Source organism: Seriola dumerili, unplaced genomic scaffold (genome assembly GCF_002260705.1).
Source record: "Seriola dumerili isolate Sdu_G_001 unplaced genomic scaffold, Sdu_1.0 BDQW01000088.1, whole genome shotgun sequence".
In the NCBI taxonomy this organism is placed as follows: Eukaryota; Metazoa; Chordata; class Actinopteri; order Carangiformes; family Carangidae; genus Seriola; species Seriola dumerili.
The window spans coordinates 7,922,066-7,939,001 of NW_019174343.1; the positions used below are offsets into that span (position 1 = coordinate 7,922,066).

At 40.8% G+C, this 16,936-nt stretch overlaps 1 protein-coding gene across 1 annotated transcript; it reads left to right on the plus strand.

Annotated features, from left to right (window-relative positions):
- Nucleotides 1-3,934: 3,934 nt before the first annotated feature.
- LOC111221591 (potassium channel subfamily K member 3-like) lies at nt 3,935-7,578 on the plus strand. The gene is made up of 3 exons (XM_022745044.1): nt 3,935-4,217; nt 6,602-6,883; nt 7,235-7,578. The coding sequence occupies exons 1-3, from the start codon at nt 3,935-3,937 to the stop codon at nt 7,576-7,578; spliced, it is 909 nt and encodes a 302-aa protein (XP_022600765.1).
- The last annotated feature ends 9,358 nt before the right edge of the window (nt 7,579-16,936 follow it).

Here is a 16,936-nt window from a genome sequence, read left to right on the forward strand (position 1 = left end):
TGTAATTAAGGGATCTATGGCAACCGTGATTTATATAAAGGTGTTGAGTGTGTTTTCAGGGATAAATTAAGGATTAATAAAGAGTGTTGTTGTGTCAGTTTCAAGTCCATGAGTCCATGTGATTCTCTATCAGGGAAATCACGACTGAGCTTCTCAAATGTTATTCAAATACAGACTTTTTATTATTCACACTGCATGCAATCACCCTCCTCTGGTGATACTGTATAAAGCTTGAAGGAATCTAAGTGTATTTGAGTGCCATCAAAGTCTGAACGCTTTTTCTAATTCTCTAGTTCTCCTTCACTTTTGCAACAGTTATGTGACTTTTCTAACCTTTTGTCAGTGCATCTCATTTGTTTAAACATGACCAGAAACTACAGGGAGTCTGTAGAACGTGACCTCTTCTCCATTTGGGCTGTTCCATTAGGGCTAATATGTCATTGTGAAACTGTCCTCGTCCATCCATCCATCCATCCATGCATGTACTTATTATTATTATAAAAAAAATCATTATTTTTAAATCAAAGTATTCAGCACTATGAAATGTGATCAGTACAGATGATGTAGTCACCAGTCACCAGGACAATGACAGGACAAAATGTGTGATCTTGCACAGAAATTGAAACAATGACTATAATTTCATTTCTAAAGACAGTCAGCGACACTGTACACTGTCATTTACGATCCATATGATAAAAAAAAACAAACTACTTTCTCCGTCACCACAGTCATCCTCACATCAGAAGCTCTTCATGACGGTGACGTAGAGGAATTTAAGACCACGTCGCTGCCCTTTTGGCTAATAAGGCTCAAACGGCTGTTCACATCAGCTGCAAAGTTCAAGCCTGTTTCCCCCCCGTGACACCAAAAAGACGTTTGCCTGTAAGTAAAGTTTGTATTTATTTATTAAACATGCATTTTTTATTTTTATGACTAAAAAACATTGTGTCTCTCTACTACATGATCATCATAACAACTTATCTCCATTGCAGTCACCTGCTGTTATCAGTGTAAAGATAGCATCATCTTTGCAGTATATTCCCCGGCCTCATTTCCTGTGGGGATAGCACTTGGACAGATGAGTCTCAACTGCAGTCAGTGGACATCCTGCTCTTAATGTCTTTCTTGTGGAAGATAAAGGGAAAATATGAACCAGCCTGTAGAACAAGGAGAAATGAGATGAGTACACCAGATAATACTTCATGGATAGAAAGCTGTTGTTAAACCACAGGGCCTTTATTAAAATAAGTCATTTGCCCTTCGCAGTGATTACACAGTATACTGATGAAGTGATGTTTCTGTGTGTGGCTATAACATTATTTTGTGTATCATTTGTTTCCTACACACAATGTGAAATTTGCATATGGAACTGATCTTGAATAATACCAATGTAAGCACTGTGTGCTCTTATTGAGTGGACTCTGGCGGGGCTATTATCTCTCATGGACTAGATAATTGCTCTTACTGCCAGTAGAGAAAATCAAGACTTGTCTGCATGCTACGCTGTTAACATCTGCTCGGCAATAGATTCATTTCTGCTTACTAAAGCGGGATAAGGTCTTGTACTGTCTCTGGAAGATAAAAAACACAGCGTAGAGATAGCCATATGTTCTGTAGGGAGTAGAGGCAATAAATGTGGATTTTAATGACAGATCTCAGGCTCTTTATGGCCTCGTTTAGTGCATGAATAGGCCCCACAAATTGGAAGTAGATGGGAACTTCATGCAGGATATGAAACTGAAATAACTTGCAGCATGGAGCTACAGCAGTCAGCCTATTTTCTGGTTGCTCTGCTGTGAACCCAATTAGCATGACAGTGAACAAAAACCCAGCAGATGTCCCTGAAAACCTCAGAGAAGCTCCACAAACCAGGATCCTGTCACACTGATACAAATCATCTCTGCCGTCTCTCTCAGCCAGTCCCTGTTGGACTTAGTTAATGACGATGGCTGGGCGGATCACTCAGCGACTAAGTGTGCTTGATAAAGGTCAGTGCTGCCACCAGCTAATGCTTCATCGCTCAGAGCAATACTTTAGCCGAGTGTATTGTGAATACTCCACACATGAACGCTTCACAGGGCAAAATAATCAGGAGAGTAGAGTCTGGAAAGGCCAGCTGTTTCTGCTGTGCTTCTCTGTGGCAGCCACAGACACAACACACACAAACACTCTCACACTTGTGTATCCCAAAACCTTCCAAACACAGGATCAGTGATGAACATCTTGGAGAAAGTTTGCAGCATAAATACTTCAGAAAAAATGGGATAACGTTTAGAAGAGACAAGCTGAACTTTTCCTGCATCACTTGTTTTTGTAAAGATAAACTTGCCATACATTCAGGGAAATCAATAGTCTTAATATCAAGAACATAAAGATCTTCAATTATATGTACAAATGAGTGACAAGTTAAAGGAAAAGTTTGAATAAATGAGTGGAGAGACATAAGGATTCACTGCATGGTACAATTAAGCAATTAAAATCCAGGCAGGTATAAAAATGCTGAGCAGGCCCAGCTGATCTGATTTTGTGTCAAGATGACAAGAGGAGAAGATCTAAGTGACTTTGAAAGAGGGTTCATTGGTGGGGCACAGATGGCAGCAGCTTCAGTCACAAAGATGCTCAGCTGTTTCAATAGGAACAGTGAATAAAGTGACATCTGCATTTGAAATTGTGGTCGACAGCCCATTTGATGAGCATGACGTTTGTGCATTAGTTTGATATGTGAGGAAAAAGAGAGGAGCAGCTCTTCCTCAGGAGACTGAGAACGTCAAGACGTGATCAGACTGTGTCAGCAAGAACAGTCATAGAGAGGGATATTATAGTGTTTCAGTGCATAAACCCCTCATCACAGAGATGAAGGCACATTTGAGAGTTCAGTGGTGTAAAAACCAGAGACAATGGTCTACAGAGATGTGGGGAAAAAGTGATATGGTCAGATGAGTCATCCTTCATCATATTCTTCAAAAGTGGGCAAGGGCACCGTACACCAGGAGAACGGGCCTGAATGCTTGACCCATATGGTGAATGGATCTGGTCTCTGTTATGCTGTTGGGGACATTTTGCTGGGATGGTTTGGGTCCACTTGTCCCCTTAGAGAGGAAGGTCTATAGGGAAGGGTCTATGTATATGTATCATATCCCTTATTCAGCATTTATGGTAATATGGTAAAGTTTAGAAATCCTTTTGCTTTGAATAATAATGTTTTTTACAGTAAGTTTTTTCACCAAAACTTGAGATTACACCTACTCCTTCTCCCTCTCTGAATCTGTGAATATAAATAGTTTTCATTTCAAAAGTTTAACTGTCGGACACAAGATGTCTCCCATATTGAATAGCTAGATGATTTTCAGTGAAGCCTTCATGCATTGAAGATCTTCACATGAAACATTTTTTTCACTAGCATATTGGACCATGATTGACCTCCGTAAAAGTCAGAAAATCAGATTAAAGGTGAGCACAGAGACTGAATGTGAAAACAACCTAAAACATCATTCTGCACAGTGAAGGTCAAACATCCAGGTAACTTGAGAAAGCACATTATGAGTGGAGGGTCTTCTAAAAACCCTTACAGATACTGTTAAGGTACAGCGCAGTGTTTCAGATGTCTCTGGCCCATATCTAAGCATCTTTAAGTAGGCTACACTAACATCCTGTGGACAGTCGTGGTGCTGCCAGCTGTTGAGCTCAGGTAACTTGTGGAGACATGTGGAGTTTGGAGCAATTTTACCTGATCAACAGCTGAAACCAACCCTACGCTATCAGAACAGGCTAAAGTTTCCACACGCAACCTATATACTGCGGTAATCCTAGCAGGCCAGAGGGGCCTCAGCACATCAGCTCTCTGAGGATGGATGGAGTCCTCTGTGCGTCTGTGCCTCTGAGCAGCAGCACCCTCCCTCCCTGCCTCTGCTCCGCGCGCACTCCGGAGTTGAGGATGAAGACGCAGAACATCAGGACCCTCTCCCTCATCCTCTCTATTATTCTCTACTTGCTCATAGGAGCCGCCGTCTTCGACGCGCTAGAGTCGGGAAGTGAGAGTTCAAAGAGAAGGGCGCTGGAGCAGAAGCTGAACGAGCTGAAGAAGAAGTACGGCTTCACCGAGGATGGCTACAGGGAGGTGGAGAGAGTGGTCCTGCTGTCGGAGCCGCACCGAGCCGGGAGGCAGTGGAAGTTCGCCGGCTCTTTTTACTTTGCCATCACTGTTATCACCACGATTGGCAAGTAGCCTACAGCATTGCAGTGCTCGTTCATGCGTGGTTGTGTTGTCAAAACAGGACAAGCAACATTTCTGAGTTTCTGCTTGTGGTGGAGCTCCCGGCTGTGTGTGTGTGTGTGTGTGCTTCATAGTTTAAAGGCGAGCCCTTTCATAGGGCCCCAATTTTAAGGGGCCACATTGAACAGGTGAAACTGTGCAGCACAGGGTGTTGGGAGTAAACAACATTTTGTGTGTGTTTGCATGATGGCGACTTAAGTTTGTGACTATGATGATTTGCCACTGAATAGCAACGTGTGGACAGTAAAGAACTAATTAACAACCTGCATTACTGCACAGAAAATTATTTAAAGGGCTATTCCACCAAAAATCCTTAGTTTTTAATTGAAATATTAAGCCCTGCTGGACTGGCTGTAAAAAGTTTATAATTGTCTGTGGTCTGCATGGATCCACAGAGTTGTCATGGATTCCAACAGTGACATTTTTATATAGTCAAAAGAGAAAAAAGAAACTTCTTACTTCCTGAAACTTCTCATCGAGTGTCATTGGCTCTACATTCATACCTATATGATTATCATGTTTATTCCAACAGTAATATTCTGCTAAAATATGGCAAAATACACTCCTGTGATGCACAACCTGGTCAAACATGTGAGCCGACACATGTCACATTATTGCTATAACTTTCTAGGTGCTTGACAGAATCATGGGAGATTTAAGATGGAAGCAGTCATTTAGGTAATATTCTGCTAAGATTTGATTGCAACATATTGAGCAGACAAGTGTGTCACACTGCAGGGCTGCAGGAGGACTTGAACCTTTCTGTGACCTTTTAGATACTTTTTCCACTTTGAAAACTGGTAACTGATACTCAAACAAGTGGAGTATCACTTTAAATGTTCATATTTAGGTTTTGCAAACCTTTTAAACATCTCAATTACCCAAATACATATGCAGTAATATTTTTCAAGATAGGTCACGTACTGATGACAATATTTAGATGGGTATTTACTGAGAGCCTGGGGAGCTCTTAACCAGTGAACCAGAGCAAATCAAAACTGGAAGCTTAAAAAGGAAATGTTTATATTTCTCATTTTTTCCTCTTCAGAATTTCCAGTTATTTAACACTCCATGGTCCACTCACTGTTGGTGGAGGACTGTGTGAGTGTGTACACATGGTGGATGAAGCAACAACAAACAAATAGTAGGATGGAAGTGTAACGTCACCCCACGTTACTGTAGGAGACGTTACAACTTTCATTCATTCTCACTGGTCCTTACAAGCATTCCTGCCTCGCCTAAACCTGAGCAGAGGTCTCTGTGAAAGCACCTGTGTGGGTGTGCAGAGCCTGTAACATCAAGAGGCTGAACTGTCATTATGTTGTCTTACAACTGAGTCATGTAATGTACATGATGATGTAGATACCTGTGTCAGTGTGCAGGGTAGCTGTCTGCCCACCTTATAATTTTCTTGCTGTATTAATGATTTTTTTGAACAGAAGGAGGCAGAGAAATAATAAAACAAGCGGACAGATGTTTGGTTTTCTTCACCCGCTTTCACCAGCTGGCTGCTATCTTGGTTCCTGGTTGCTAACAGTACCCTAACTGTGGTTTTATTGGAGCCCTTTCTGAATATATTGGCCTTCTGCGTTAATGAGAACAACTCAAACACCGAGCTAAAAAGCTGTCCACAGCTGCAGAGTTTGGGGATAATGCTCCATGATTTTGTCACACTGGGTTTCACATTAAACCTGCATGAATCACAATATTGATTCATCCACGTTTAACCATATAGACAGCTATATTACCCACCATAAAATGAGTTGGCTGTAAGTGTTTGAGCCCTAATATAAAGGAGCTGTTTGTAAGTTTTGCTATTGCTACTTAGCCACCGTTAGCATTGACAGCCGTTTACTTACCAGTAGAAGTAACGTTGCGAGTTCAGCATCAAATTTCATCCTGTTACTCGCCAAGAGCTGTCTCCAGGACAATGTTAACTTTTGTTTCTATCACATGTTTTCTTTTACTGAAGTTAGCATGCCATCCAGCTAGCCCGGCCCGTCTCATCACTTTCTAATAGTGACTCGCTGTAGCACTGCTCAGATGTTGTATTATAACCTCTTCTATTATAAAGACAATGATGGTTCGCTCTTGTCAAGCGTCAATCACCACCACCTACTCCCTGCAAGAAACCTGGTTTGGCAGCAGGGAAAACTTACAAATAGCCACTTTAAAAACTTGAGATTTGCCTTTGACCTGCACTGGTTGTCAAGTGAGCTGCTGAAAGCAGTAGTAGCCTACAGTATACCTTGATGCCTCAGAATGTTCATAGACAGTAAACAGTACTATTTGACATTATTTGACCTGCAATATACTGTGACTTTGTAGGTTATGGCCACATTACTCCTCGAACTGATGCTGGCAAGGCCTTCTGTATGTTTTACGCACTCCTGGGCATTCCTCTGACACTGGTCATGTTCCAGAGCGTGGGTGAGAGGATCAATACTTTCGTCCGCTACCTCCTGCGAAGAGCCAAGCAGGGCCTGGGCTTACGGAAGACGGAGGTATCCATGGGGAACATGGTTCTGGTGGGTCTGCTGTCTTGCGTGAGCACTCTGTGTATTGGAGCTGCGGCCTTCTCTCATTTTGAGGACTGGACCTTCTTCAACGCCTATTACTACTGCTTCATCACGCTCACCACCATTGGCTTTGGGGATTTTGTAGCCCTGCAGAAGAAAGATACTCTCCAGAAGCGACCCCCCTATGTGGCCTTCAGCTTTATGTACATTTTGGTTGGGCTGACAGTGATTGGAGCTTTTCTTAACCTGGTGGTCCTGAGGTTCCTCACTGTGAGCTCAGATGAGCCTGAGGTGAGACTTGAGGCAGGGGGAGAGGAGCAGAGACCACAACCTAAAGACTCACAAGAGGACAGGGAGGTATCGGATGCTGAGGCAGAAACTGCTGAGGTGGCATATAAAGACAGAGAAGACGGACACAGCAGCCGCTGCAACCTGAGCCTGCCCATGGAGGGGGGCACCAGCTGTACTAACCTCCTCCCCTCTCCTGCAGAGGATCGCAGACTCATTATATCTGAACACAGAGAGCACTCAAAGATCCCTGAACCCTGCAGACTCAGAGCCTTGTTCTCCTGTATTTGCTGTGGCCTGGATATCTACAACAGCCCCCCTCCATCTCACAGTGATCAGGACCGTGGCCACAGCAATCCCGTCTTCTACAACTCCATCTCCTACAGGGTGGACCAGGCCTCGTGCAGCTCCTGCACCGCGTCGTCACAGGCCTCCCCCAGCAGCGTCACACTCTGCCTGGGCAAGAACAATCCTCACACCAGGAGAAAGTCATGCTAGCACTGTGAACTTTGAGTCATAGTCTCACCACAGAGCCCTCTGTTTTCTGCTTGGTGGAACAAATTGCTCTTTAACACTCATGAATGTAGCACTATTTGTTATCAGATAAAATGTAGCATATCATAAAAATCATACAGTTTATAATGTATTTTTCTACATCAATGATAACTGCTAATCTAACTGCTAATCTAAAAAAATTTAAGTATGTGAGATGTATATCTCACATACTTTAATTATTTTATGCATATATATAAACCCATGTTTTTCATCAATACTGTCCCAGTGTATGTTATATTTAAGTTATCTATAGGAAGTGTGTGATCAGCTACCATAAAATATTTGAATATTTTAAGTGTCAGACTTTCTGAAGTGTTGTCACCTGTGACCTTCAGTTATTTCCAGTCAGTAATCATAGCTGTCTTCTAATAGGAACGTACACTCTGTCGCTCTGGCTGGTTCCCTTGGTAACCTTTCCCTCCCCATTGCTTAGTGCAGCGGAAAAGTGGAGACAGACACGTACAGTACATTCAAGGCAGCATCCAGTTAAAACTGCGATTTCTAGACTGCGTCCTCGGTGATGAATGAGTGTGTCAGCAAAGAACGGATTATGAGTTGTTGCACTAAAATGGTGGCAAATTAGAAAATGTCTCCAAATGAGTGTTTAATTGCTTTGTTAGATGTGTGGTTGAGTCACACATTTCTATTATTCAAATTAGATTTTCAATATAAACCACTGAGACAAGGCACAAATTAATCTTTAATCCCACTTTTAAGTATTTTAAATAAAAAAGCTTGTTTAATATAGAAAATATGCCATTTATTCATTAAAATAACTTAAAGTGGTAGTCCACCAAATATTTACATAAAGGTCAGTTTACAAAGATACCTACTGAGCCTGTGAAAGCAGTTCAAGTATCACCTGTGACACTGGAGCAGCTTTCTAAAGTCTGAAAAAATAACCCTGATGATGTCATCATCAGGTGATGATGTCATCAGGGTCATAACAGCTTGGGCTTGAGACTAAAATATTTATTACAAACAACCTGCATTACAAACAGGGGGTGTGGAGGTTGAAAAGGGTGAGCATTCATCAGGCAGCATGGGTCAAACAAAGTTATGATTTTATGCGCATTATGTGACGTGTAGGATCCAGTCATTTTGGAGCTTCGTCTGCACTAGGGGCTAAAGGTGAGGAAATCTGTTGCTTTAATTTTGACCATTCCTATTTTAATATGTTTCTAGTGAGTACCCCAACTTTATAGAAATGCAATACTAAATCATTGGAGGGTAATCACACTCTACTTTTGTTTAATACTGCCACAAGTTATGTAAAAAAGACATGTTTTCACAGGTTGCCCAGTCATCTTCATGCGGTCTCACGTTTATCTTTTCCTCTTCTGTTTCTGCTTTTACTCTGCAGGGTGACATAATGTTGAGAGTTTTCAGATTCTTGACCTCAATTAAAAGAACCCAGCTGACCTTTATTCTCGTCCTCAATCAGGGACAATTTTTTACCTCTCATTTGATGATGTACTTGAAAACCTGGAGGAAGACCAGGAGTTTAAAACCACTGCCTGCCCTGCTGAACACCACTGAGAGAGGACACTGAAGCTCCAGGAGTGCTGCTCTGTAGCTGATTCTTCAATCAGCATAAAGTTCACCACTGGCAGCTTCCCATGATGACTTCATTTGAAATTACAATTTTTATCTCCTCCTGTTAATATTTCAATAATCTGTAGTTGACCTGTACTCTGACCTCCCTGTGGAGGGTCAACACGAGGATCACTCAAGTTTTGCATTACATTATATTACTAAGAGAAGCCTCTTGTGTTAACTAGCAGTGACTTGCATTTCATTTCTCCTTGTTCCCATTTCTCACACTAGGGAGCAGCATTGGTCTACGTAAAACACAGGCTGATTTCTACAAGGTCTGCAACACAGACAGTTATATTTGCTAAAATGTTTGCATGGTAAAGTTTTGTCTTTTTTAATGAAAAGATGGCTCATCTTCTCTGTGTGTGTTTGTGTGTGTTAAACCATTTGCAGCTCAGGAAATATCACTTTGTCCTCAGAGAGATTTACTCCTGCGTGCCATCAGTGTTGTATGTGGAATTAAAGTATGACAGCAGGAATTAGTTTTCCTCTGACAGCATGAACCATGACACAGATTACCTCTGTGGGAATAGATGTTCGGGGACTTGATAAGTGAGCACAAGCTTTTCAGCCAAGCGTACAGACATGTATCAGCCTCCAGCATTATCAGCTCTGATTTAGAAAGATATTTGTGAACCAGCAGAAAGGAGACATCTTAACAATGAGCATCATGTCTGCGTGGCATAAAAATCACTGTTTTGTGAGTGATGAAAGCTGGTGTCTCATTTGCATAATTACCCCATTAATATTGCTGATGGCGCTTCACTTTATTCTGTTATGATGCCTCAGATGCCTCCTCATATCTGTGACTGTCACTGCTCCAACACTCTGAGCCTAAAACTATCTGCACAGACCACCGGTCAAATACCACAACACAGAAAATGCAATTGATGGCATGACATGAATTAGACATGCAGAATGAGTAGCTTTACTCCTTCACAGGGACCTTTGTGTGATGATTTTCTGTTATGTTACCTCATGCGTGACTGTGGCAAAGCGCAGCACACACATTTCGTGTATTTTTGTTGTTGTGGCTCAGTGAGTGGCAATCCACTGAGCTGTTTTCAATGAAGATGCTCAGAAAGGTGATGTGGTATTTATGTGCATATAATGTCTGTTATTACAGGTGGTGAGCTGCAGGGGGTGGTAGTGATCTTTTTAAAACATGCGTTTTTCTGAATGCAGAATACCTCAGGTGAGTCCAGTTTCCATGCACAAACTGAAGCATGCTCACTCATATTCACATCTCCACCAAGGTTCCTCAATAACCTCATATTATGCCCAGCTCTGATTTTATAATTCACAATGTTAATATCCACACAAAAATGCTTTAGTTCATTAAAAAACAACAGTAACATTCAATTTACCTCACTGTTCATTGATTACAGTGTTGAATTTCATTATCAAAGCAACACACACATGCTTATCCTCTGTTGCACTGTAGTTGTTCAGGGCTGAGAGAGTGGGTGAATAATTGATTATATTGCTGGATATTTCTCTTTGTGAACACACCCTGTTAAGTCATTACTGTGCCGTGTTGAGGGGTCTTTCATATGCTGTCGCGTGGTAGGGGATACAAGATTAAATTGGAAACAAGCCGCCGGTTCAAGCAGAGTGCAATTCAACTTTTTCTAAAGGGTAAATAGCTTTAATATGGTGGAAATATGGGCGGGAGGTTCATAATAGGAGCCGCATGCAAATGAAGTATTTATGAATACACAAATAAACTGAACCAATAGTGGTTGCCATGTTTTGATTAAGGAGTAATATGTTTGTCTGTGTGCACTGTATTTACAGTCTTTCAGGAGGAGCTGGGAGATTATTTCGATATTCTTGGATGCGCATCAGAATGCAAAAGCCCATCCTCTGTGGCTCCCAATGAACACAATGAAGGATTAAGGAACTAAAAACAAGTGTCATATTTATTCAGATTGATTAAATAAGTAGAAATTATGATTCAGTTGGAGAGCAGTGAGAAAACAGGCATTAATAGAAGTTCATTGGTGGGGTAATTGCTGATTAGTTTTAATTTCCAGCCAATTTGAGGCTTGTGTCGAGCAGTGTGAAAACAGTGCTTTTTAGTCGGTGGTTGTCTTCTCCAATCAGACACTGTGTTTGACAAACTGTGTCTCTTTGACACCTAGTGTCAAAGAGATCACCCTGATTGATTAAATTAAGTCTTAAAGGAGAATTTGAATCAACCTATAATCAGCAGGCCAACAGGACTGCGATAACGACCCAAATGTGATGAGAGAAATCACAACCTGTTTGCCAGTGTCCCTTCAGAGATGGTTCACCTCAGCCTTCAAGTGTCCACATTAGTGTGCTGTGTGCGTTTGAATTTTATTGGTCAAACAGGACAGTTTGAACGTCCCCTCTTCTTCACTTTTTGAAATGAAAATTGTCCCAGTAAATTTAGGTCCTGCTGCAACAGAAGCTAAGGAGTTTTCACAAGTATGTTTGCCAAACTATTATGAGTTAAATGCATGTTTAATTTTTAGGCACACTAGCTGCTGGGCTCAAGGGATGGTGGGTCCACCGTTTTGTTTCAGAGTGAAACACTATCTTTACAACTATAGGACGGATTGCTGTGAACTTTGCTACAGATATTCAAGGTTACTAAAGGATAAATTCTAATTTTACTGAGCCCTCAACTTTTCATGCAGCGCTATCATCAATTTAATTTCTTTATGAACAAACTACCTGCAGAACTGATGACATTTCCATCAGCCTCAACAAAACTACTTTGTGTTTAGTGCTAATTATCAAATGTTACATGCTATCAGGCTAAGCTAACTTGATGAACATGGCTAATTCATACCTACTAAACATCAGCATGTTAGCGTTGTCGCTTTAAGCAGGCTAGCATGCTGATGTTTGCTCTTTGAAATTACAACCTTACAATGATATTAGCATGGCTGAAAGCTTTCGGTCATGTTTCTCACATAATGATGCATTTGAGGTCAGTGGTAAAGCTGTAAAAATAAGACATGGCAGCACAAATTAATGAAGCAGGATAAAAGCAGAGCAGCCTCTGACGCAAATCATTCCCAGTGATTTAGTCTGTTGTCTGAGGCAGAGGATGTAAAGTTATCAAGGTTGTTGTCCATTTCCTCCTCAGTTGCACCATTTAACAAGACAACGGCTTCTGTGAGCACACAGCTTCCTGCCTAAACAGTGGCTCGCAGATGGAGGAGATAGGAGAGAGAGAGAGAGAGACAGAGAGAGAGAGAGAGAGAGAGAGAGAGAGAGAGAGGATCAGTGGTGGAGTGAAGTTCTTATTCTCCATGGACAATATATCCTAAGCAAGGCTGTGACCAGTGGCAGATTAATGTCTGTGTGAAAGTGTCTTCATTGGGTCTGAGTGCTCCTCTGTTGGAGGACAGGTTGTGAAATTAATGGCACACAAAAGTCTCCGCAATGAAGAACAAAACAGAAGCTGAATTTTAAAAGATACATCACTGTGAGATGAGGATATTTGTCTATTCTACAGAATCTATGGCTGCTAGCCTCTCAGTGTCGCACAAGTCACACTTATCTCCTGTCCAGCAGCGCCGTGTTTTTCTCATTATGTGCAGCTCTACATAGAACTTGCACAAATGTGTTTCCTCCTGTAAGTAAGACCAATTCAGAAGTTGCTGTCGAGGCAGAATTTGAATGAGTGAGATAAGGCCACAGAGGAAAACGCAACACAATGGCCACTGGATAACAAATGCATCCTTTTTTATTTTTAGATGTACTGTGCAGGCAGTGGAAAGAAAAGAGGACCCTCATAAAGGATAGTTCCCATTGGAGATATGAAACCCGATTTATTCATAGTTCTTCAGCTCAGAACTGTAAAAGATTGACAGTGGAGTGATTTGCCACATCTGTTAATCTTCCTAAATGAGCAAGTCGTCAGATCTTTGCTACAGCCCCTGCACTAAATAATTCAGTACACTGCACTTCAGTTTTATTCCATTTTTATCTTTTTTTCTCCTTGTCAGCTCTCAGGAGCACAAATCATTGCTACTGTATCAACAGGCACTGCTGTATTTTTTCATATAGAACCATGCTCATTAGGAAATACCTTTTGGGAATATGTTATAACAACAAAGAGAAGCAACAAAAAAAGGGAACCTTCATTTAGCCATTAAGCCATCATCCACATGGTGACATAAAAGTGATGCTTTTTGCTGTGATAGCTCCTCCAGTATGTGCATGTCTTCCTCTTTAATGACCTTATTGACTCTCACAGCCAATTAAAGTAATCATCTTTTTTTTTCCTGTGGAACATTTCGTTGTCCACCATAAACAGAGAAATGTTATCTGCACTGGGAATATCAGTGATGACCGCAGCTGCATCTGAGAATTTCCAGCCTGGTGAAATGGTTTCTTTTGAACAATCATGGCTGTTTATCGCAGCACCATTTCCCGCCTCCAGTGCTCTCCCTTTTTTCATTCTCAGATATAATGATTTTAATATTCCATTGACTGTGTCTTTGCTGGTCTGCTGAGCAGGAAGCAGACGTTTCCATCAGCAGAGCTGCGCCTGGCATTCATCATCAAAGGTCTGCCCAGGAAACAGACAGCTTTACACTCATCTGCATCTGCTTGGTATGCCAACTGGGTGAACATCCCCATCATTCTACCCACACTGTTATTTCTGATTAGCATATAATGCATCAATTACTTCACTTTCACTAAACAGAAAAGCTACCACAAGTTTTGTTTCCAAGGCAACTATGAAGAGTGCTGGCGGCAGGAGTAAATTAGTTTGGCAGTGGAAGTTGGATTGCTATGGCAAGAGCCAGAGAAGGGGCAACAATTGTTGTCCGTCACAGCCGATCCAAACATATGGAATGAGATAAGGGAGTGTACTGAGGACTTAGAGTTTAACTAAACAAAATAGGTGGATACACACACACACATACACTCACAAACACAGTGGTAACACAGATGCTTCACTGAATATGGTAATTCCCTACATCCTATATACCTCTGCTCATCAGGTATAGAAAATGTCCTCACTAAAAGTCTACAACTTAAAAAGACACACAAGAACACATCTTAGGTACCATCTTGACATTTCCACAATTAAAAACGTCATTTACTGCATATAATGCCATACAACACATTTTTAATAACAGATGAGACTTCCAGGTTATTCTCAGTCCTTATCCCCTGCAGCTGTCTTCACATATGAGTGAGCTGTATATAAATACTCTTTATCATTACGTTCTGTTTGTTTGTTTGTTATTGTATCACTTATACATTCCACAGAGTCACTGTGTAGTCATGGTTAGCTGCAGCACAATGTATACCACAAGTTATGTTTACAATTATTATTTATATTTCATTTTAATCTCATACATACAGTTGGGTCCAAATATATTTGTTAACTATGTTTCATATAAATTAATATTCCATGAAAATATCATAGCCTGATATTGAACCTATCTCCAGTTTATGAATGGCCTTTGACTTAACAACACAATGTAGAGCGGTTTACTTCAAACAAAAGAGCAGGACTGGGTGGTTAGCATAAGCACAGTCATGCAACAAAGAATCTTAAACTTTATCCAAATGAAGGCAACAAGAATTACCTGGTGCTGTGATTAACCAGTAATCTCTAGAAAAACAGATAAGTACAAAAACACCACTTCATGGTGTCTTTCAGGATTAAAATATGTAGACTATTCTTTTTGGTATTGCTTCAATCCATTTTAACAATGTTTTTGAAAGTGCACTTGGAAAAACTAGAATTTAAATAGTATGTGTCAGAGAAATGTGAAAATATGTGATTTCCGGATCTGACACCGGCAGAAATCAGTTTAGGCAAATGATAAGACATATCCTTTTGTTCTGATATGTGTTTCTTATGTGCTGCCGTCGCCTTTGATTCTTTGAGGTTTGCTGTCTCTGGAGGAACATGGGGAACTGCTGTGCGCACAATTAATTCAAGCACCTGAAGTCTCACTCCATTTATACTACTTCTTACAATTCCCTCTATTCTCTGAGGCGGGGGGGTGGGGGTGGGGGGGGGTCATGATGACCACCCATACAAGACATCATGACACCTTGTTGGTAGTGTCCACAGTCTGTCCATGAGCGAGACTCTGAATTTCTATAAGCATTAGTAGTGCCGCTTTTGGCATCAAAATGCAGTTCAAAGTCTCCAAAGGTTGACTCTTGGTTGGTTTTGGTGACCCCCTGATTTCCTCTATCACCACCACATGGTCAAAATGTCAGCTTGCAATGCATTGTAAATCATCTCACAGTCAAATGAACAGATTACCATTAGATTTACTGAGCACATCTCTGCTTCCAAGGGATGAAAACTCTTTTGAGTTAAGTGACTTATTGACCTTTCTTCCAGTACCACCCTCAGGATAAATTTTAGCTTTATGACCTTGCCACTGGCAATCATACTGAATCGGTATCAGGAGGCATCAGGAGCAGTTTCTTTGTATACTGGAATTAGACCTGTGGTTTTAAATTACTGTCAAATTACTGTAAAAGCAGGAACTGTTGTTACAGGTTGTTATGGCTGCTTTGAGCTATTATTGGAGCAATTAGGTTGTTAATGGCAGACTAACATCTGCGCTTTGGTATTGGGGAGCATACAAATATTGAATGAATCTCTTAATATTAATGTTCTTAGGTTATAACACTCACTTACATTTCTCTTTGCCCCCTTGAACTCTCTTTTTAATACAATGCTTATCCCTCAGTGGGAGTCGTTTAGCTGCTATCAGTTAGGTGCACATAACATACAGGAATACATACATGAAAGTTGTCAGTTTATAAATCTACAAATCAGATATAAATGAGCTGCTTGGATTTAACACAGTTTCATTTTGGACAGAGAAAAATTAAATATGAATGAGCTGCTGATATACTTTGAACTTGAACGTGTCATCTTTGACTTCCCTTAAACATATGTTAAATATCAAAAATATTTTTCAGTTAATTCTTGTGCAAGAATTATTAATTAAAAAGCATGACTTTAGTAATTCAAGAGCAGAGGTTACTAATTTATGAGTTCAAGAGATCATTCATTATTAGTTTTTTTCTTCCCATGACACTAGCCAGGCTTTGTGTAACTGTCAGTTTATTGTTCATTTAGTCCAACACTTTCATATTTTGCTGTGTGATCAAGTTTGAGGCCTGTGGTGGGTGATGGTGGAGCTTTAGATCTTTAGTCTTGTCTAATTATATTTGAATGTGCACCACTAAGTGCGAGATGGATCTAATAAACTTAGGTATGACATCAAGTTTGATGGAAAGAAGTTACATTGATGATATTGTTAAATACAAGTTCAATATGTTTGTTCTTCATGATGACTCCTAACTGAATGGATTTGAGCTCAGCCAGTCATGCAGGGATTTCCATAAGTTTTAGATCATGTCAAAAACATAAAATAGGTGCTCTGTTGTTTGTACATTCATGTGGTGCATTGGTTTAAATGTCCCTGCTACAAGAAATTGTAGGACGGCATTTAGAGAACTCGTCCTGCTCTTATCATAGCTGCTACTTTGATACTTCTTTGTCATTTCACACAGTTAGGAACCTTCCTGAGCAAAAAAGATTATTTTACTGCAGCTCTACTGAATCATTTGCTGTGTCTCAAATCAGATACTTAGTCAGTACACTGACATGTAGTACACTGCACACAGTATCCTCACTGGCCTGGTGCACGAAGTCCAACAGGGTAGTGTTGTC